A 21,284-nucleotide genomic window follows, 5' to 3' on the forward strand; every position below is an offset into this window, starting at 1 on the left:
GGGTCCTTACCAAGCACTGCCTAGAGTTTGCTGCATGAGACTGTCCCAGGCAAAACCTAGAGCGGACTGCCCATCAATGCCTTTTCTAACAATGAAGGTTTCAATATGGACACTGTCAAAAAATAATAATTACTTTACATCTTTGAAACTCGGTCCATCCATACCTGGTTGACATTTACCCAATCGATCTTATCAGTTGCAAACAATAGAGGGACCTCCAGCTGTCTCCCCAGAAGCTCAATCCTGAGATCTCATTTTAATCTTGGCCTAATCTACACCAAGCAGGATATTGCACTATGGAAGAGGTATGGAAGCGGTATGTGGTCTGTGTCAATGGGCTCCAACAGTTGTCAGTGCACTTCAATACCACAATAAAGCAGTAGTGTGGCTCCTGCCTTTTATATACTGTTTTCATAGTGGAATATCCCGCTTGGTGTAGATGAGGCCCTTGTCTCCTGGGATAGAAGGCTCCTTACTCCTCTTACACATTTCAGCCACAGAGTGATTTCTTGCCGTGCTTTAAAAACGGTGATCCTGTGTTCCAGGCTTAACACCCTTTACACCCAAAATGACTGATATGATCATGACAGTCCATCACTGTTCAGTCTTCAGTCCCTCCCTCATCCAACTGAATACAACCCACACATACAACATGCACATCAACAATGGCTTCAACTTAACAAACTCTCAACCAGCTTTTAAGACCTGCAGTGGAGGAGATGCAGGAGCCAGCACACCCACTCCTCTTAACAGTGGAGCACATGCCTCTGTTCCTGATTTGTTTATCCGTGTGAATGCTGCCAGAGTTGGGCTCATACCATCTCCTTCCCAAAATGCCATTTCCCATCATAGAGAAGAGGGTGCCCTCTCTAGAAAGCACCACAGAAGACAGCACCCCTCAGACTTAATTGACTATGATCCTATTTGTGTATATAGAATGCATATCAATGCATCACAGAGAAGCAAGGTGTGCTCTCCTGGACAGCCCCTGCAGGAACACCTAAGGCTGTTGACCTCTGTTCATTTGAATACAGCCATTTTGAACATCACCCCTGATGGCATTGGCCATCCTTTAGTAATAGCCAGGGGTGTTGCTAGATTTGAAGCCCAGGCCTGTAGGGCACAAATCTGGATAAAATCTGCATGTGCTACTATCTATCTATCTATCTGCTAATGTAGAAATAATGACTAGGATTTATTTACATTTTACAGGGGGAAATAATCTCAAATAAAACAAATTCTTCAATTAATTTGCAATCTTCATGAACACTCAGGGCTCTGTGGAATCAATCCAGGACTCTGAGAAATACATTTGGGACTGGGGACTCATGGGCCCAGGCCTAGCAAAGTGCCTGGTGACCTCGTTCCTCATGTCTTAAGTTGGGGGCTTGTGCTGTGATCACTTGCAGCGGTTCTCAACCTGTGGGTCGGGAGCCCTTTGGGGGTCGAATGACCCTTTCACAGGGGTCGCCTAAGACCATCGGAAAACACATATTTCCGATGGTCTTAGGAAACTGTATTGACTGAACTATGTCATGTATCATCTTTTGCATTATTAAAGCTATTGTTATGTATTATTTTCATTATTAGCAAACCATCCCATGACAATGGATCGTGTAGAGAAGAATGAAAATAATTTTATGGTTGGGGGTCACCACAACATGAGGAACTGTATTAAAGGGTCGCGGCATTAGGAAGGTTGAGAACCACTGACTTAGGGCGTAACCCCACGCATGTATAGACAGAAAAAAGTCCTACAACTCCCAGCTTTCCCCAGCCAGCAACTCCTTTAATCCTTTTCTCCAGCCCAGGACTCACCTGCAACCTCCGCAATGTCACCAGGAACCATTTCCCTGGCCTTTATTCTCTGCACAGACTTCCTGTCGGACCGATACACCTTGCCCATTTCGGGCTCATATTCCTTTAGAGCCTCAATGGCGTTCTCAGCATTCCTTTCCTGCAAGTAGAAGGGCCACAGCCAAGGTTAAGACCCTCAGGCAACACTCTGGGCCATCACCACGCTATTCCCTTTTCCAGAAAGCGAGTAAAGAAGTGGAAACACAGCCAATCAGGCCACATGGGCCCACATTAAAGCATCTGTGGTTCTTACCCGATTTTCCTAGGTCCCTTATGTGTTCCATACTCCCCACTTCCTGCTCAAAGGGTTTCCCTTCCTTGCAATATGGTGATAACAATGCTAGCCCACCCCACAGGGTTGTTGTAATGGTAGCAATCAGTAATAACACATGTGAAGCATGATATAAATGCTGCTTTCATGTATTTGTTAGTGAGTTTGTTTGTTTACCTGCCATACTCCAACAATGGCATTAGCGATCAGGATCAACAAGATGACAAATGGTTCCACAAAAGCTGTGACGGTCTCTTCACCTTCCTCAAACCAGGCCAGCACCTGCCAAGAGAAGAGACGCATGCATAGTCAGACCTGGGAGTGGTGAGGGTGAGATCCTCAGTCTCCATCTTGCTCCGACATTATTCTCACTCATTTCCTGGTCAGGAATCCTGGCTCAGCCTTTCTCCCTCCCTTATCCTTCTGGGATCGCATTTGCCTTTTGATTCTTCTTGACATTTGGAATCTGGAGACAGCTGAACTCAGCCTGCCTGCGCTTCACATGTGTACAAGACGAAGCGTGTAAGTTGATCCCATGAAATCCGAGCGCATCAGTGCAAAAGGCTCCTGTTTGTCTAAGTGTGCGTGTCCGAGCATATGGATGTTGTCTAATTGTGTGGGCAGGTGTGTGTGGGCAACTATATGTTTTAGAGGTGAAAGGAAGGCATGTGTCCCGCGCAAATGAAATGTGTGACTGTGCAAGGTTCCATGCTGCCCCCTGCTGGAGGGAGCTGCACGTGCATATGCCTGCGTTACAGAAACACAACCTGGGAGTTGTAACTATTTCCAAACGGAAATCTGTGTATCTGATAAAGTGGGGTAGGGGCTTATGCCAGAATAAATGTTAGTCTTTAAGATGCCACAAGATGCTTTGATGTTTTAAAATGGGTATTGGGGGTTGTGTGCTTGCAGGGGCGGTGTGGAATGCAAGATGCATGTCATTCTCCACTGCTCCTGCATCCTGGATTTACCATGAGACAATTGTTGCCGGATGGATGGCATTAAGGTGTTTTGTAATTCTGAGCTGAAAAACTCTCAACCAATTTTGAGATTTCCGTACTTAAGGTAACCAAAGAAACTATCAGACTTTCTTCCATTCATTTCCAGTTCAGAATTCACTGTATATGCTCCAAAATGAGCTCATTGTGTTGTTTCTAAAATAGCCATTGTTCTGGAAACCAAGATGTTCCATATAGCCAATGACCAAGAATGTGAATGTTCCTAAGTTGGCTTGTCTTTTAATGAAGTTTCTGGACAGTAAGAGTTTGATGTAAAGCCCTAGAAAAGAAGAAATAAACACTAGAGTTCCTTCAAATCAACTGGAAGGTAGGTGTGTGTGTGTGTGTGTGTGTGTGTGTGTGTGTGTGTGTGTGTAAGAAAGATCACATCTTGTTTTCTGTCTAATTCACCACCCACATGCATTGCAAAGGCTCTTCTGCAGGGAGTAATTCAGTCTCTGGAAGAGACTGCTCTTTCTCCCTGTCTAAAAGCTCCATAACGCTCTGGAGATTGGCATGAGAGAGGGAATGAGGACATGGCTAGTTGCCAGACCAGAACAAACCTGGACCTTGGCTGAGAAGACCCAAAGATTCCTGGGTTTTCCAAGAAGGAGGTGCAGGGCCCAGGCTACATGAGAACCAGGCCGTTAACGGTGACCTTTTCAGGCGACCTTCTGTTGCTGAGCTGGGCCATGTGCTCCTGAAGGATTTAGTATCACACTCCAAGGAGGCTGCATCTCAAGTGTCAAGAAACTAGGCAGCATGGCAGGGTGAGGGGAGGGAAGCCTCAACTTCTTTTGCCTCAGGTTTTGTGGCAGTGGTGGAGTAAGTTGTATGGAGCTAGCCAAGGAGGATTTGGGTGGCGGGGGCAGGGGTTTCTCCCATTAACCTGAGGGAACTCCTTCTCCACACAGGAACATAAAGGCCAGGTGAAGCCGATATCCTGTTGCTGGGTTGTTAGTTCTTTGTTAGTGTGGATAGAGAAGTGCATAATTTGAACAGTGGGCCTGCTGAAGAAGCACACTTCCTACATTTTGTTAAGACAACCTTCGCTAGATATACAAGCTACTGACTTGCTGAAAATCAGTGGTATTGCTAATTCTTCCACCCTAGAGCAGTTATTTAAATGGTTTCTGTTTAATAATAATAACAACAACAACAATAAGGACAAGGACAGGACTAGTGTACATTTAATTAAATAAATGTACATGTCACACTTCAAAATGTTTAAATAAAAGGTGGATAACATTGCTCAATTCACTGATCAGTACATCTGTCAAATGCATTATGTTGGCAGAGCGAAACCAGCTTTGAGCTGTGGGACAAACACACACACCTCACCACAATGTCCTGATTTTAATGCACATCTGTAAGCACCCTTAAATTTTAATGACAGTGGTGAGGAAAAAACACTCTCCAGATGCTCAGAGGCACTCTCGTCTGTAATATTACTTCCCATGTATTGGGTGCCCTGCCACTGACAAAGTTCCAAACCTAAGCCCTGACTCAAATTGGGCCCTCTTTAACTCCTCCGATTATAGACAATGCTTATCAGCATGTATTACTACTACTACTACTACTACTACTACTACATGTGCACAAACCCCCTGGCAGCATGGATCAGGCCTTGCCATTACAGACTGAGGCCATGGCTAGACCAGGCCTATATCCCGAGATCATCCCGGGATCATCCCTGTGCATCCAAATGACACACAGGGGATCCCGGGAGCATGCAGGGACGACCCCTCCATTTGCCTGGGATAATCCTTAGGTCTAGCTAAGGCCTGAGTCTTCACAAAGCTAGGATCGACCCATCTTACTGTCAAACAGAGTTTCCCAATACAGGCCACTGCAAAATCAACCTTTCCCACCAATGATTGGTGCAGTCATAGAAGCTAGCCATTGACCCAGCAGAAACCCCATGCGTTTCTTGCCTGTGATGTAGCTCCTTGTGACGGCTTCCTCTGTGCACCCCCCCCCCCCATCAATTGCTTGCCTCTCCTCAGCTCCTACTCTGAGAGACCCTCCTCAGCCCTGCATTGATAACCCAATTTCCCTCAACCACGAGGCCATGGCCACTTACGAAGGAGATGCAGGCCGCGAGCAGGAGGATTCGCACAAGCAAGTCTTCAAATTGTTCCACCACCAGCTCCCATATGGTTTTGCCTGACAAGCAAGAAAGAGGGGGGCAGTTCAGACTTGGGGGTGAGTGAGAGGAAATAACTCAGACTGTTCTCCCCTCCCCAGTTTCTGAGGAAAGCAGTGGGCTGAGGAGGTAGAGCAGAGGTAGGGGTCATCCAAAATGACCTACATTTGCCACCCAAAAAATGGATTCTGGGAGAGGTTTTGAGAAAGGCCTAGTCTTGGTAACTCTTCTTTGAGGGCCTAACTCCACCTTAGCAACAAGCAACTTCAAGTGGTGAATTGGGGTAGTGTTGGGTGCTGAACCCTTTCCCCCATCTCTGTTTCCCCTCTCTAAATTGCCCCGAGCTGATTCCACCACCACCCCTTACAGAGCCCCAAAGGGACGTTTGCCTCTCCAAAGAATTGCCTCCATTCTCCCAAGTGTCCCAACATCCTCCACTGCTTGACTCAGCAACATCTCAAAGGGACGGTTGATACCTAATCCTCTCTACTCAATGCACCGCTATGGTCTCTGCGTTGAATTGCCAGGTGTCCTGAAATTCAGACCTGGGAACCTGGGAGCTAAGGGATGCCTGGCAAACTAGGCAATGGATCCTGGGAGAATGAGGATGAGGCCTACTTGGGCCTGGAAGGGACAAAGGACAGCACCTGGCTGTGCCTGGCGCCTTAGGGGGGAACTGGGTTGGAACGGTTGAGGCAGAGCCTCTGAGCCTAAGCAGAAAGTAGCCTGCACCCTTGATTCTAGCCCCTCATCCTGAGATTTTACTCCTTGCCTTAGAGACCCTGAAAAGGAAACCTAGCAGCCATAAGTCTCCTGTTTTACAAAGTCAGCAGAGATCATTTTTGCCCAGGGTAGATCAGAGTATGGAGGGAGGGTTTCTAGGACCTAACACCTCTCCATACCAGTGTTAGGGACTCACCTTCTTCAGCGGGGAGTTCTGTGGGGTTTGGAGACAGCACATTGACAGAGAGAGAGAGAGAGAGAGAGAGAGAAGTGGGTTAGGGTCATAGTTATTATGACTTCATTGTCAGGCAAAAAGGGAGACAGAGAAGTTGAGAGGCTCTGTGATTATGTTTACAAAAAGGCTGGCTTCTCACACGGAGCTCAAAGTTAATATCTGAACAGTCAGAACTGAAGCAAAGTGTCATGCTTAGGGTTATAGGATTCATCGTCAAGGATATCTGGGGCGTAACCGCAGACTGTGAGGAGGCCCTGTGCTGAAACTAAGGTTATGGGATAAGGTTTTGAAAGGACCTATTTGGGCCCAAGCAACTGCTGCAGAATTAAGATTAGGGCAGGACTCCCAAAGCAAACAGGGCAATAAGGCACATGCTCACAATCCCATCTCATCAAATTCCTGCCACATCTCTACTGGGGAGTCCAGCACTGGTGTCTTCCCTCAATTTCTTCCCTAAGAGTGAGACTGGGGTTCGAGAGGAGCATGTACCAGAAAACACAGAGGAAAATACATTGCCTTTACGAATCAGTTGCCCGCACCTTAGGCAAGATTCTACGATCCCACTCACCCCCCAACAAGCCTCATTTCTCCATATTGATTCCTCCCACACACACACACGCACAATATATCACTGCCATCAGGTCATTGCACTTTTTTTGCTAACCCCATGTTCCCCAAGGACATCCCACTCTCAAAACTACCCTACATCCAGCCAGCCTCCCCCTTAGCGGCTGTGGAATATCAACACCTCCCTCTCCCCCCACCGCCCGGCTGCTCCTACAAGTTGCCCATCAGCAATTTTGATATCTCGTTCATACCAAAGGGAATTACTGGGTTATTCTTAGCAAACGCAGCAGCTGCCCTGTCCCCAGCCCGGCTACCTCCTCCCAGCCTTGCAATCTTCAGCGTTCTTTCTCTTGCTTTTCTTCTGCCTCCATCCCTGTTCACCTTCCATCGCCGGCTTCAGGTTCTGATCAGACTCGTCCTCTTTCCTCCCTCCCTTCCTTCTTTCCTTCCTTCTAGTAACTATGTACCAATTCTTCTTTGACATGTACTGAATCCCTCCCTTCCATCTCCTGCTCTTGTATCCATCCTTCCTTAGAGTCTAGAATCCATGCATTTGCATCCTTCCGCCTGTCCACCTGTTGCTCGATCAGCCTTGCTGTCCCTTGGTTGTCATACCCAACTTTCCAGGAGCATCCATCCATTTTTCTCCCTCCCTCTCTTTGCCCTTCTCTGCATCCTGGCACCTGGCCACATGGGTACCAAGATGGCTTTGATTTAGATAGGCACTCACCATTGAATCCATATTTTTCATGATGCCTCTTCACCTGCTCAGGAGAGAGGCCTGCGTGCTCGCTCACTCCAAAGTAAGCCAGGCACTCCTCCGCTGTTTTGGCATGGGCGTTTTCCATTTTTGCCCCACCACAGCTGTCCCGTTTCTGTGTTTAAAGCCGCTCCCTTCGTCCTTCGGCTTGGCCTGCTTCTGCTGCTCCCCGGCTGTACAGTCAATGGAGTGTCACTCGTGCCCCCTTTGAGTTCCTCCTCTTCTTCAGCAGACCATGGTCCTTGGCACACAGTATCCAACGATGGAGGGAAAGCCCACACGACCCGTCCTCGTACAGAAGCCTTCACCGAGCTCTGAGGCTGGCACACGTCCTTATGAGGCAGCTCGGGGCCCAGATCCTCGGACATTGTCAGTGGGTCCCCATTGGGTGACTGGCGCTGACATCACCTCAGCCACCAACTCGCATATGGCCTTCTGCGGAGAGAAGGTATTTTTGCTGACTTGAGAGGGAGAAGCCAGGAGGATGGTTGGCTTGGGTGGGGGGGAGTAGGGGAGAGGAGGCCGGGTGTCCACAGACCCATGTGTCACTCAAATGCTCGCCTGTTCCTTGCAAGAGATCTCACCCTAGCCTCCCCCTCCTGCCTCTAGCAGATTTAGGGTTTATTTCTGTCACTTGCCGGCTATAATGAAGATACACAGAGAACTGGGTTGCCCTCATTCCCATACATACTACTAAATCAATCTGTTTGTCAAGTCTTTCCCATTTACACATACTTTTGATATTTTATTATAATAATCCACCGCTGTGTGTCTAGATAGCATGTGTATAATAACCTTTCTTTTATTTAATTTTCTGTGTCAGATCAATGGTTTATCCATCCCTACGTGCAGTCTCTGACAGTGTCCAACCAGGTGACCCAGGGATATTCACATGCTTTACATGCCCCATGAATTCTCTTCGGTGTCTAATCTTCCGAGGGGTATTGCCTCTAAACATGATCGCTGCCCCTTTAGTTATTGTGGCTAGTAGCCACAGATCCACCACAGATGCATCCTGTTGTTTTAATAAACCATGCATTGTAGAGATCATCACAATACCCTGGAGCAATTGCCTCCTTGATGTTAATTATTAATTATACATTTTATGAAGATGTTGTTTGTCTTAAGCTTGTTTTCATTGGATGACCTCAACATAATTTTTAAAATTAAAAAGGTTAACCTGTCTGTCACTATTGAAATATGACAAAACACCTGAGTAAATTCAGCTCAGTAGTGTGTTCTGGTACCTTAGATATAGGGACATTAGATGTCCTTTCAAATGCAAGCGCGTCTTACATTGTTTTTACAACATTATGTCATGGTTTCTGACATGTATAGTGTTTTTAATGCTTTTACTGTCATTGGGTGACAGTCAGTGGGTGTAAACACAGTGGATCAGATCCAAACTTAGTCAGAGCAGATCCATTGAATTCAGTTAAACTAAGGCTGCAATACACACTTACCTGGGAGTTAATGGGACTTCCAAGTAGATGTGCATAAGAGTGCACTATAAATTAACTAATTTACAGTGCAATCCTATGCACAACAACTTGGATGTAATCCCATGGACTTCACTGGGCCTTACCCTGAAGTAAGTGTGTAGAGTTGCAGCCTTACTAACAACCCTCATTGATTACAATGAGTCTACTCTAAATATGACTAAGTTTGAATCCAACCCTTTTAAGCTTTCTTTTCTTCCCGTTCACAGGGCAATCCTATACGTGTCTAGTTGGAAGTAAGCCCATCAGGTTCAATAGGACTTATTCTCAGGAAAGTTGGTATAAGACCACACCTAGCCTTAGCTGTTTATGTGGAAAGAATTATCCATGATTAAGACCCGATCAAAATGGACAGTTGGAACAGCTTCCTGTCAGATTTGCAGTTGGATCAGTACTTTTTCAGTGAGAATAATAATAATAATAACAACAATATCTAAAGTGTACTATATGCTAGATAAAGTATACTACAAGTGCATCTAAAGTATTACTGCACATATTAAGCTCCAGAGAGCTCCGGCTATTGGGCAGTATAGAAATGTAATAAATAAATAAATAAATAAAATATCATTGTTCCATCTAACTATTTATTTACTTATTCATTTCTATACAGTCCAATAGCCGAATCTCTCTGAGCAGTTCGCAAAAATTAAAACCTAAATACAACCTAAAGTATAAAATATGGAAACTTATACCACAATATATAAGTACAACCAGAATATTGTCTACAGCAAGGGTGGGAAGAGGGTAGATCTGTAGATGTTTGGGACTTCATATCCCAGAAGCCCCTGCCAGCATAACCAATAGTCAGGAATGCTAGGAGTTGTAGTTCAAAACAGCTGAAGGGCATCAGGCTGGGGAATGCTGTCCTAAGGTTTAAAAGGAATGTAGTTTACCCTGCCTCCCTGCCACCAGACCTCGGCCTCATCTACACCAAGCAGGATATTGCACTATGAAAGCGGTATATAAAAGGCAGGAGCCACACCAAGCAGGATATAGCAGTATGAAAGTGGTATGTGTCTATGGGCCCCAAAAGTTGTCACTGCATTTTAATACTGCTATAAAGCAGTACTGTGGCTCCTGCCTTTTATATACCACTTTCATACCGCAGTATCCTGCTTGGTGTGTGCAGGGTCAGGGAGGGCAAGTAATTTTCTACAAAGCTGAATTCAGGAAACCTGGGAGTTGAAGTCAAAACATCTGGAGATCTTCCCAACCCTGGTCCACGGCGTAGATTCTACAGCAGCCTTCCCCAACCTGGTGCCCTCCAGAGCTGTTGGACTATAATTATTTTCAGCCAGCATGGCCCGCTGGGGGATGCTGGGAGTTGTTGTCTAACACCTCTGGAAGGCACGAAGTTGGGGAAGTCTGCTGTACATTGATTGGCAGCTGTTCTCCAGAGTAACCTCTGTGTGTGTGTGTGTGTGTATTCTGGAACTTCCTACAATTTTGCTCTTCTCTTTCCTTGTGAAGTTCTGTTGGCCTGTTTCCCTTTCATGTCAGCACATTAGTAGAGACAACCACATCAGTGAAATGATAACTGTTTGAAGCTTTCATCATGTGGTAGCTAACACACACACTGCCCAGAATAGCTTATCGATTCATTTCCCAAGAGCATGAGACTTCATCTGAAAGAAAGCTCCTGCTATGTGTGAGATTTTCATCTTTAGTTGCATTGGTAAGAAGACGTCTGAACCCACTGCTGGGCTGATTAAATATAGCAAATAACATGTTGTTACTAAGAACTCAATGAAACATTAAAAAGGGGAAACTATTTGGAAACTCCAAAATGACGTTGCTGGGACATGCTGGGCGTTGTAGGCCTTTTTTCCTGTCTAAATATGCATAAGATTGCACCTTTTAAAAACTAATTTTCAGGGATTTGTGGATGTTTCCACACTCCACTCTTGATCAAGAAACTGGTCTTTAAGAAAACTGGAACAAAGGCACAGCATCCTCAGACAGCACTTGGACGTGGACACCCACCTTCCAAGAACCATACAAACTGTTGGACAACTCTCTGAAAATATTCAGATTATACAGGGCGTTATGTGAGATACCTGCTTTGTGATGTGGATGGGTGTCTTGCGGGTAAGGATAGGGGTGGTCATAAGTCCTATATTACAGAGGACGATACTCTCCTTGAAGGGCTCTCCAGTCAAAAGGCTGGTTGAACGATAAATGATAAGAAAGTTAAGTCATCCATCAATAGTTAGTATCTTGACAGCAAACTGAGCAAGCATACAGGTCACCTCCTTGTCACGCTCTTCTTCCTTATAGTGAGATGTTTTGTTTTTCTATTTAAATATGGGGCTCATCTAAACCAAGTAGGGTATACCACTATGAAAGCAGTATATAAAAGTCAGGAGCCACACTACTGCTTTAGAGCGGTATTGAAGTGCACAGACAACTGTTGGGGCTCATGACACAGACCATATACCACTTTCATGCCACTTTCATAGTGTTATATCCTGCTTGGGGTAGAGGTGTCAATGGGCCCCAACAGTGGCCAGTGCACTTCAGTGCCACTTTAAAGCAGTAGTGTAGATCCTGCAATGCACTTCAATACTGCTGTAAAGCAATAGTGTGGCTCCTGCCTCTTACATACCGCTTTCATAGTGGAATATCCTGCTTGGTGTAGATGAGCCCTTAGTCATTTTTTTTTCTAAATTTGCAAATATAAATCAGCATATGGAGATTTTATTCAAATCATTATCCTTTTATTGTGATGCGTTTCCTCTTTTTTGGAATGCGTGAATAGCCATTCTAGGAGGTGCGGAGTGTGTGTGTGTGGGATGCGACAGGTGCTTGAACCGTCTGAGGAAAAGGCTGGGATCCAATTCCTCAGTTATGGCTTAATCGCTTTGAGAGCAACTGGGAAGCAAAGGGTGGGCGGTATGAACCAGATTCCTTGAGCATTGCAAACATCTTTTTTTTCACCACCCCCCTTCCGCCCACGTATCTGACATTTGTGTGGAAGTGGCAGCGTCTTTCCAAGAAGTACCTGAACACAAGAGCGAGAGATAGAAGGAGCTCCAGCCACTCATCAAGTAAAGAGGTGATGAATGTCTGGATTTCTAAGGACTTGGTCGGGGTGGCAGGGAGAAAAACAGCAGGAGAGCAGCATCTCAGGCTTGAGGAGGCAGAAACTTCATAGCATAAACCGGGCATGTTGTTGTCGTTTTTAAACCAGTGTAATTCAGGGAAAGGTTCCCCCACCAAACCTGACAGAATCATTGCACGGCACCTGTTCCATGTTCTGGGTCATCACTGAAGCATGATGCTTTCCCTTGAGGACACCCCTGGAGCCCAGAGCAAGAAGCCAACTGTGCCAGCTGAACTGCAGCCTTTGATTGTGCACTTACCCAGAGACAAGAAATCTACACCAATCCCTTGCCAAAAGCAAGATGAATGTATATACAAAGGGACAATATATCCAAAAGGATAAGTAATAATAATACTTCCTATTCCCACCATGCTTTTACACTGAAATCCTAAACGTTCACTCAGAAGTCAATCCCATCAAGATCAATGGGACTTACTCCCAAGCAGGTATGCTTAGGATTGCAGCCTTAGAATCTCTTAGCCGTAATCTTCATGCCCAAATGCCCATCCAGAAGCAAAAGAGGTATTGGAGAGAGTGGAACCGGACTTATCAATGGGACATGGGCTTTGTCCCAGCATTTCCATCATCTGTGGTCGGATCTACACATGCAGAGGGATTGGATGGCTAAGAGGTGGCAGAATCCCAAAGTGGTAGAATGGACTTATAAGATGGAATAGCTGCACATTACCTTTTGGAGCTGGGAGCATCCCCTTTTCCCTGATGTGCCAGGGTTTAAACATTTATTTACAGGGAATATTTACAAGGGAGAGCATTAAAAATTGGCATCCACCACTATGCCCAGTGCCAGAAGGTGGAGTCCTTGGACAAATACTGAGTCACATTGCCCTGTGAGAGCCCACTACAGACACTTGCCTGGGGCCCTCTGTTAGAACTAGCAGTGCAGGCTCTAGGTTTATGACATTTTTGAAGGTCCATGGCCAGAGTGAGAGGCAAGTAACAAGCAGGTTGCAATGATGAAGGGGAGGAGCAAGTCCAGGGGGCTCTTATCAGTGGACCCCTGCTGAGGTGTGGGTCCTCGGCCTGTGCCCAACCATGCTTCCCTTTGACACCAGCCCTGAGAATTAGCACTCCCATCAGTGCCTGGCAGCTGCCATTTTCATTTCCTTCACTGTCCCTTGACATTAGTACCTCTCTGAGGCATTGTGGGAAATTAAAATGGCATCTGCTCGCCACTGATAGGAGCGCTGCTGTCAATGATACCCACCAAGTGGCCCACTGGCATGGGAGAAAGCCTGCTTTGGAGAGGGCACCTTGCCAATGGCCCCCACAGACGCAGAGCCTGTCCTGCAGTCTGAAGCAGTACAGTCCACGGGAGGTGGGCAACCACTAAACTGGCGTGAGGGAGCCCCTTCTCGCTGTCAGGTCCATGCACCCAGAATAGTTGACAACTGTGCGGTTGAAGGTGGCTTGTTGCCTCAAGGGCTTTTCTTTTAACCCCCACCATCTGACCCTCTCTTTGCTGCAGCCTCTGCACCCAAAAGACATGTGATTCCTCAGGACTCTCCCCGATGGGAACATTAAATCCTCTGGCCCACAGACACCAAATCCTTGCGTGTGCAGTGGTTCAGGGGCAGCAGAGAGGAAGATAGGGTTACTTGACGGCTGCCGCAGTGACATTCTTGGCTTTCACCTGAGGCTGACCCCTCACCGCATCCCTTGCCCTGTTGCTAGCAATCAGCTCAGCTCCCGGATCCTGTGTGGCCCTGAATATCCCAGATCTCGTCTTCCTGTGCAAACCCCCAGCATTGCAACAGGCAAAGGTCAAAACCCTGTGACCCTTGATGTTTTAATTTGTTTGAAATGCTTGCAAGCTGCTTTTTGATTAAATGGTGCCAAGGCGCTTAGAAGACACTGACCAGGGCCTCATCTACATCAAGCAGGATATTCCAGTATGAAAGCGGTATATAAAAGGTAGGAGCCACATGCCACGACACAGGCTCTGAACACCAGACCTCATGTCTGCCACCACTTCTTATGGGGCGACACAGGCTCTGAACACCAGACCCGGCCGAGGCTACTCCCTGCTCAAGCCAAGCACCACCGCTTGATACGCCTGAGACAAGGGATAAGAACCATCTTCCTCCAAACTATGTGGAGAAAGGGTTTAAAATGGAGAATGGATTTTAATATATATAATAATGCGCTGTGAGTTATATCTGCTTAGGTGAATGACACTTTGGGATGTAACTCAGCCTTTTAAAAATAATAATCGATGGTTCAGAAGTACGCATATGAGTTCGGGGGGGGTAATTATTTTTCCTGTTGTTCACAAGTGCACAAGTGCGCACATCTGCCTGTTCACTATTTATGTTCTTCAGCAGTACAGATTGATATCCCTTCTATGCATGTATAAATCCCATTTGTCAATTTCATCCTCTCAGTGCATTATGCTTTATTATTATTATTATTATTTATTTATTTATATAGCACCACTTTGGTGCTTCCTATGATCCCAAGCTCCAAAAGCGGGGGCTGAACAGAGTGCAGCTATTGGGGCAGGTGGATGTAATTACTGCGGGAGTATGGGTATACTTACTGCGAAAATGGGTTGAGTTTTTTTTTACTTTCATTCGCAAGTGTGCTTGCACAACAGAAAGAAAGAAAAAAATACAAACCTATTTGTGTATTTCCAAAGTACCGAAAAATTTTAAAAAATTAAAAGGTTGCAAACGGAAAAAAATTGCACAGAGGAAACGTTTCCTCTATAGAAAGGAGGATACAAGAGGGGTTGTACCGCAAAGGCCCATGGGATATGTGTCAGGAGCAGGCTTGAGGACTAAGGGGCAAGCCACAGAGTGCCTGATCGTCTGTCCCGAGTAATGTGGGTTAGCAAACAAACAAACAACCTACAGGCACTTATTTTCAGCATAGCTTATTGTGACATGCGAACTGGCCCATTGATGCAGATGACACCACTTTGATGGCTGAAAGCGAGGAGGAGCTGAGGAGCCTTATGACAAAAGGTGAAAAAAGCAAGTGCAAAAGCTGGGTTGCAGTTAAACCTCAAAAAAACCAAGATTATGGCAAACAGCTTGATTGATAACTGGCAAATAGAGGGAGAAAACGTGGAGGCAGTGACAGACTTTGTATTTCTGGGCGCAAAGATTACTGCAGACGCTGACTGCAGACAGGAAATCAGAAGACGTTTACTTCTTGGGAGGAGAGCAATGACAAATCTCGATAAAATAGTTAAGAGCAGAGACACCACACTGACAACAAAGGTCCGCATAGTTAAAGCAATGGTATTCCCCGTAGTAACCTATGGCTGCGAGAGCTGGACCATAAGGAAAGCTGAGCGAAGGAAGATAAATGCTTTTGAACTGTGGTGTTGGAGGAAAATTCTGAGAGTGCCTTGGACTGCAAGAAGATCAAACCAGTCCATACTCCAGGAAATAAAGCCAGACTGCTCACTTGAGGGAATGGTATTAAAGGCAAAACTGAAGTACTTTGGCCACATAATGAGAAGACAGGATACCCTGGAGAAGAGGCTGATGCTAGAGAAAGTGGAAGGCAAAAGGAAGAGGGGCCGACCAAGGGCAAGATGGATGGATGATATTCTGGAGGTGACAGACTTGACCTTGGGGGAGCTGGGGGTGGCGACAGCCGACAGAAAGCTCTGGCGTGGGCTGGTCCATGAAGTCACGAAGAGTCGGAAACGACTGAACGAATAAACAACAAAACCGGGTGTTATACACTTTGCCATGGGATCCCTTGGGGGCTGAAGGGCAGCTGATACATTTTAAAGATAAAATAAATGACTATCAGATTGAATGAGGCTGCTTTCAGACAATGCTTTTTTGGCACATCATTCTACTTCATTCATGGAATTTTTCATCTGGATCCCCTGTAACTCTCCTCTGGCCTTAGCTAGACCTAAGGTTTATCCTGGGATCATCCCGGGGTCATCCCTGTTCATGTAAATGACACAGAGGATATCTCAGGAGCAGGCAGGGACGAACCCAGGACGATCCCGAGATAAACCTTAGGTCTAGCTAAGGCCTCTGTTTTCCCATCGCTTCTTCCATCTTTGTGCCTTATTAACAAGCAAGAAAACCCATTTAAGAAAAAAAGATAGAATTGTTGCCCATTGTCTTCTGACTGATAGCGCTAGGAACCATCTATAAGGAAGCACCCTAAAAATGTACCATATTTTTTTAAAATACCTACCCAGCTTTCCCAACCTGTTGCCCTCCAAATTTGTTGGACTAAAGCTCACATCATCGCTACTGGCCAGTGATTGCCAGCTGGGGATAATGGGAGTTGTAATCCAACACATGTAGAAGGTGCCAGTTTGGGCAAAGCTGGTATAAATACTCATTAGCAGCAACAGTGACCAAAGCAGCAGAAACAAGAAAAAGGAGTAAATCAGGGCAATTCAAGAGCGCTCCAGAAGAGAACCTGACATTAAGAGCCAATGAGGAGGGTGTGAGGCAAACTTCCCTAGAGAATGCTCTGTCCTGCATCACTATCTATCATACCTCAAGCGATGGAGGCATGTGAAGCAGGGCCTCCCAGGAAGAAACCATTTTCTGTGTGCCTCTGAATACAACAGGGGGGAGAAGTACTATTGCCCTCAGGTCCTGCTTGTGGGCTTCTCAAAGACATCTGGTTGGCCATTGTGAGAAACAAGATGTTGGACTAGCTGTACAGGCCTTTGGCCTGATCAGGGCCGGCCCTACCATTAGGCAGCATGATGCAGTTGCCTCAGGTGGCAGATTCTGGGAGGTTTCAGAGGAGAGATCTGTGGGCCATGCAGCCTGAACTCCCTATAGCTTTCTGCCTTCACATATGGTGGAGGAGAATGCTGTCCCATTCCCAGTGTTGAAGAAAGATTCAACCTCTAGTCCAGTTAGCTTATTACATGGCATAAGGAGAGGAAGCCATTTTGTCTTTTGCCCCAGGCAGCAAAATGTCTTGGGCAAGCCCTGGGCCTGATCCAGCAGGTTTCTTCTTATGTAAAGTGTCACATAGGAGCAGGCGGTCCTTGCGGTTAAATACTTCTCCATTTGAGCTTGAAAGGTAGGATTGAGCTTGCAAGGTGGGAAGGGGGGGGGAATCCGAGCTGATTATAAGTGATACTAAAGATGCTGCATTGGAGAATCTATAAGTCAGAGAGTCTGGGCCCATTTCTGGATCCATGAGCCTCATCTGACCTCATTTGTATTTATAGAGAACTACATACTATCCAAACACGGGTTCAGCTCCATCCCACCCAAGGGTGTTTCCAGCGCTAGTACTTCCAGGTCCATCCCACCCAAGGGTGCTTCCAGGACCTAGCTCTAACAGTCAGAAAATATTGTGATGCTCTTCTATTATTATTTTTTCTGGTTTATTTCCTTAACGGAGTAAGAAAAAGAATATGGAAGAAGCCGTGAGAAAACACAGGAGGGCTAAAAATAGACAACAATGGCCTCTAGAGAGCCCCCGTAAAATCCTGTGAAAGAGACACGGCGAAGGTGAGATAAAAACTTTGTCCCAAATTTTAGAATCTTCTGCGATACAAAGAACATACAGCTCTTCATATTGGCCAGGTGAATAATATTGTCCATTTGGCCTCCAGCTGAGAACTTGGCCACTTCTTTTCCATCTTGTGACAAGGACAGAGGCGCCACGTTCTAAAGGGCAGGGAATTTCCGAGAAGCCCTGTGCCAGGAGCAAGCTGGGCACTTTCCACATTGGGAAACACCAGGCAGTTAAACCACAGCTAGAGAGCCTTGTTTGGCCGGGGGCCCTGCTCTCTTAAATACTTAGCTTCAACGTTAATCTCGGCCCGATTTTAAATCCCTTCTCAGAACTATTCCCCCATCCCATCTTCTTGCAGCTATGTGCGTGAACTGGGAATACACACGTATACATGCAATTCTTATGACTGTGACAGCAGGCGTTGCAAGAACAGGACTGCCCAGAGGAATCTGGGGGCACAGAGCAATGAAATTGAGGGGGGGGGTTGTCACACACAAAAATTACAATTAAAAATCCTCAGCTATTCAAAGAACAAAATTAAAATGCTTCCCTTGACTTGGCTCATGTGAACAGCTCACTTTATATTTTTTTTAGAAAATCTTATCGAGGGCCCCTGCTGCGAGGAGTAGGGTGACCATTTGGAAAGGAGGACGGGGCTCCTGTATCTTTTACAGTTGTATAGAAAGGGGAATTGCAGCAGGTGTCCTTTGTCTGCATGCAGCACCGGGTGAAATTCCCTCTTCATCAAAACTGTTAAAGCTGCTGGAGCTCTGCCCTTTTGACCAGATACAAAAGAGGGCAGGGCTCCGGCAGCTTTAACTGTTGTGATGAAGAGGGAATGTCACAGGGGCTGCATGCATACAAATGACACCTGCTGAAATTCCCTTTTCAATACAGCTGTTAAAGATACAGAAGCCCTGTCCCCCTTTCCATACAGTCACCCTACAATAACCCACCCTGCAAAAAATATGCTGCATTCAGACAGTATACTAACACATGATTCAACAGACAACCCGCAGTTCAAAACAACCCACACTCAAAACACTAGGGTGATCATATGAAAAGAAGGACAGGGCTCCTGTATCTTTAACAGTTGTATTGAAAAGGGAATTTCAGCAGGCGTTATTTGTATATATGGGGAAGAAATTTCCTCTTCATCACAACAGTTAAAGCTGCAGTTGCCCTGCCCTCTTTTAAATCTGGTCACTCTAGTATAGCTCCTGCAGTTTAACTGTTGTGATGAAGAGGGAATTTCACCAGGTTCTCCATATATACAAATGACACCTGCTGAAATTCCCTTTCCTATGCAATTGTTAAAGATACAGGAGCCCTGTCCTCCTTTTCATATGGTCACCCTATCAAACACTGAATGAGGATAGCATGTTGTATGAACAACAGCCCATTTCTTAGAATACGAAGTCTTGACACCGAGTTGATTCTGGAATATGTGGAATGGAAGAGCTATCAACTTCTGAGGAAAGTGGCCTGTGCCCTAACCCAACCACAGCTAACAAGAGTAGCCTGGTGTAAAATGTGTGTTTGTTGTGCATGAACTGGAAGAAGATAAATGAACTGGAAGAAGATAATTGTGGGCCTCTCTGTGTGGATCTGATGTGGGAGAACAGAGCTGTGGCCTAGCAGAAGTCTGTATGTTGCTTGCCTCTACCTATGCTCTAATTGTAAATAAATCAAATACTGTAAATACACTTTAAGGCCTCATCTACACCAAGCAGGATATAGCACTTATGAAAGCGGTATATGGTATAAGTCAATGGGCCCCCACAGTTGTCAGTTCACTTCAATACCGCTATAAAGCAGTAGTGTGGCTCTTGCCTTTTATATACCGCTTTCATACTGCTTTCATGGTGCTATATATATCCTGCTTGGTGTAGATTAGGCTTAAGTCTCCAGGCTTGCGTTGAGCTGCCCCCAAAATGTCCCACTATGGTTTGCCACAAACCAAGAAGTAGCCAACTGAATTTGAGTGTGCACAGCATGGAGAAAGGGGAGAGGCTGCATAAAAGCACGAGTGTCATACACAGTCCAATCCAAATGCTTATTGCTCAATCCACAGATCATTGCAACGCATACAAACTTACAATTTTACAATACTATTATACAATATCAAGAGTTACACGTAAGGTTAAAACAACAGAACTATGAAATACATAACAGTCCTTAACTGAAATGCTGGAAAGGTGGGTGAACGGCAAACATACAGAAACCTTTAATAACCTGTCAATCCTATTGCATTCCTATCACTGACTCTTTATAACACTTCACACCAATAGCATCCAAAAACTTTGTTCTATATCTAGTAGCTTTCAATGCAAATAGTGCAACCCTCTGTATCACGTATGGGGTGGTTGAATATAACAAATATCTCAATTTCTCCTTAAAACCCCTATATTTCACTTTCTTTAAAAGAGGCGCTAAATATTTTTTTTCTTATGACTATATATAATGGACAGTCAAATGGGTAATGTGCTGTGCCGCTAGAACTGGATCTCCACAAACACAAGCGTCGTACCCATAGCGCCAAACCATGGTCTGGCATTATGCGTGGACTGACCCAATGTCCTGCACTGGCCAAACACTGCAGTTTGTGCAGAGAGGTACAATCCTTTCAATGATGTGCTATATCAGGAGGGGAAATGTGCCAGGTATTTACCAAAGCCACCACGAATGCTGCTGGGAGTAATCTGAGGCTGGCTAGATCGCTGTATACATGCCCCCTATTTTTAGTTTAAAGCAGAAATATCGTTAATGATGGATACTGTCAGGGACTATAGACTGAGCATTGCAAAAGGGCATCCTTCAGAGAATACACGAAGGGCATTGGGCCTCAGTGTATATTTCTTTAATTCATTATTACATTTATATCCCTTCTTTTTTTCCCTCCCTTGCAAGGAACTCAAGGTAGCTTACATGTTCCTCCTCCTCCTCCTCCTCTTCATTTTATCCTCCCAACAACCCTGTGAAATAGGTTAGTCTGAGAGTCAGTGACACCTCTAAGGCACCCCATGACTTTCACGACTGAGTGGGGAGTAAAACCCAGGAGAAACTGCCTATTGATCTGGGTGAATCTGCCAAATGAAATGGAGATTTTAAAATGACATGCTAAACATATCAGCCAAGGAAATAGAAAGACCCCCTTGTACAATGGGTTGTCTGTTGAACCATGTGTTAGCGTACTGTCTGAATGCAGCATATTTTCTGCAGGGTGGGTTATTGTAGGATGACCATATGGAAAGGAGGACAGGGCTTCTGTAAAGGGCAGGGTGATATCCCAGGGAAAGTGTGGCCCACCGTCACAGTTTGTCAAGGCTCCTCGCAGTTACTCACAAGGAGCTGGGAACCGCGCACAGGGTGCAGAACTCCTCAGGAGCTCTACGCCCATTGGGAGTGGGGTGGGGTGAGTGGGGAATTTTTTTTTAAAAAAACAACACCTACCTTTCAGGGCACAAGCGCTTGTGCGCTCCTTCTGTTTTTTTTAAAAAAACAAAAGAAAATGGCGGGTGTGACGTCCTGTTCCTCCAAGGATGTCGCACCCCTCGTGTAAACTGAGGGGGATGATCTTGCGATAACAATATTGCAAGATCCTCACCCCTCCGTCATGCTAGACCCGTAGGTCTAGCTGA

General features: G+C 45.6%; 1 protein-coding gene across 1 annotated transcript in view; it reads right to left on the minus strand.

Annotated features, from left to right (window-relative positions):
- ATP2A1 (ATPase sarcoplasmic/endoplasmic reticulum Ca2+ transporting 1) overlaps nucleotides 1-7,921 on the minus strand; it is a 42,923-nt gene extending 35,002 nt beyond the window's left edge. Inside the window, exons 1-5 of the mRNA XM_063137795.1 lie at nucleotides 7,528-7,921; nucleotides 6,192-6,209; nucleotides 5,210-5,292; nucleotides 2,306-2,410; nucleotides 1,819-1,957 (exon numbers count right to left, since the gene is read on the minus strand). Of these exons, the coding sequence (XP_062993865.1) occupies nucleotides 1,819-1,957; nucleotides 2,306-2,410; nucleotides 5,210-5,292; nucleotides 6,192-6,209; nucleotides 7,528-7,645 (463 nt within the window). The 5' untranslated portion in view covers nucleotides 7,646-7,921. The remainder of the gene's footprint in view (nucleotides 1-1,818; nucleotides 1,958-2,305; nucleotides 2,411-5,209; nucleotides 5,293-6,191; nucleotides 6,210-7,527) is intronic.
- Nucleotides 7,922-21,284: the final 13,363 nt, after the last annotated feature.

Source organism: Elgaria multicarinata, chromosome 11 (genome assembly GCF_023053635.1).
Source record: "Elgaria multicarinata webbii isolate HBS135686 ecotype San Diego chromosome 11, rElgMul1.1.pri, whole genome shotgun sequence".
Lineage (NCBI taxonomy): Eukaryota > Metazoa > Chordata > Lepidosauria > Squamata > Anguidae > Elgaria > Elgaria multicarinata.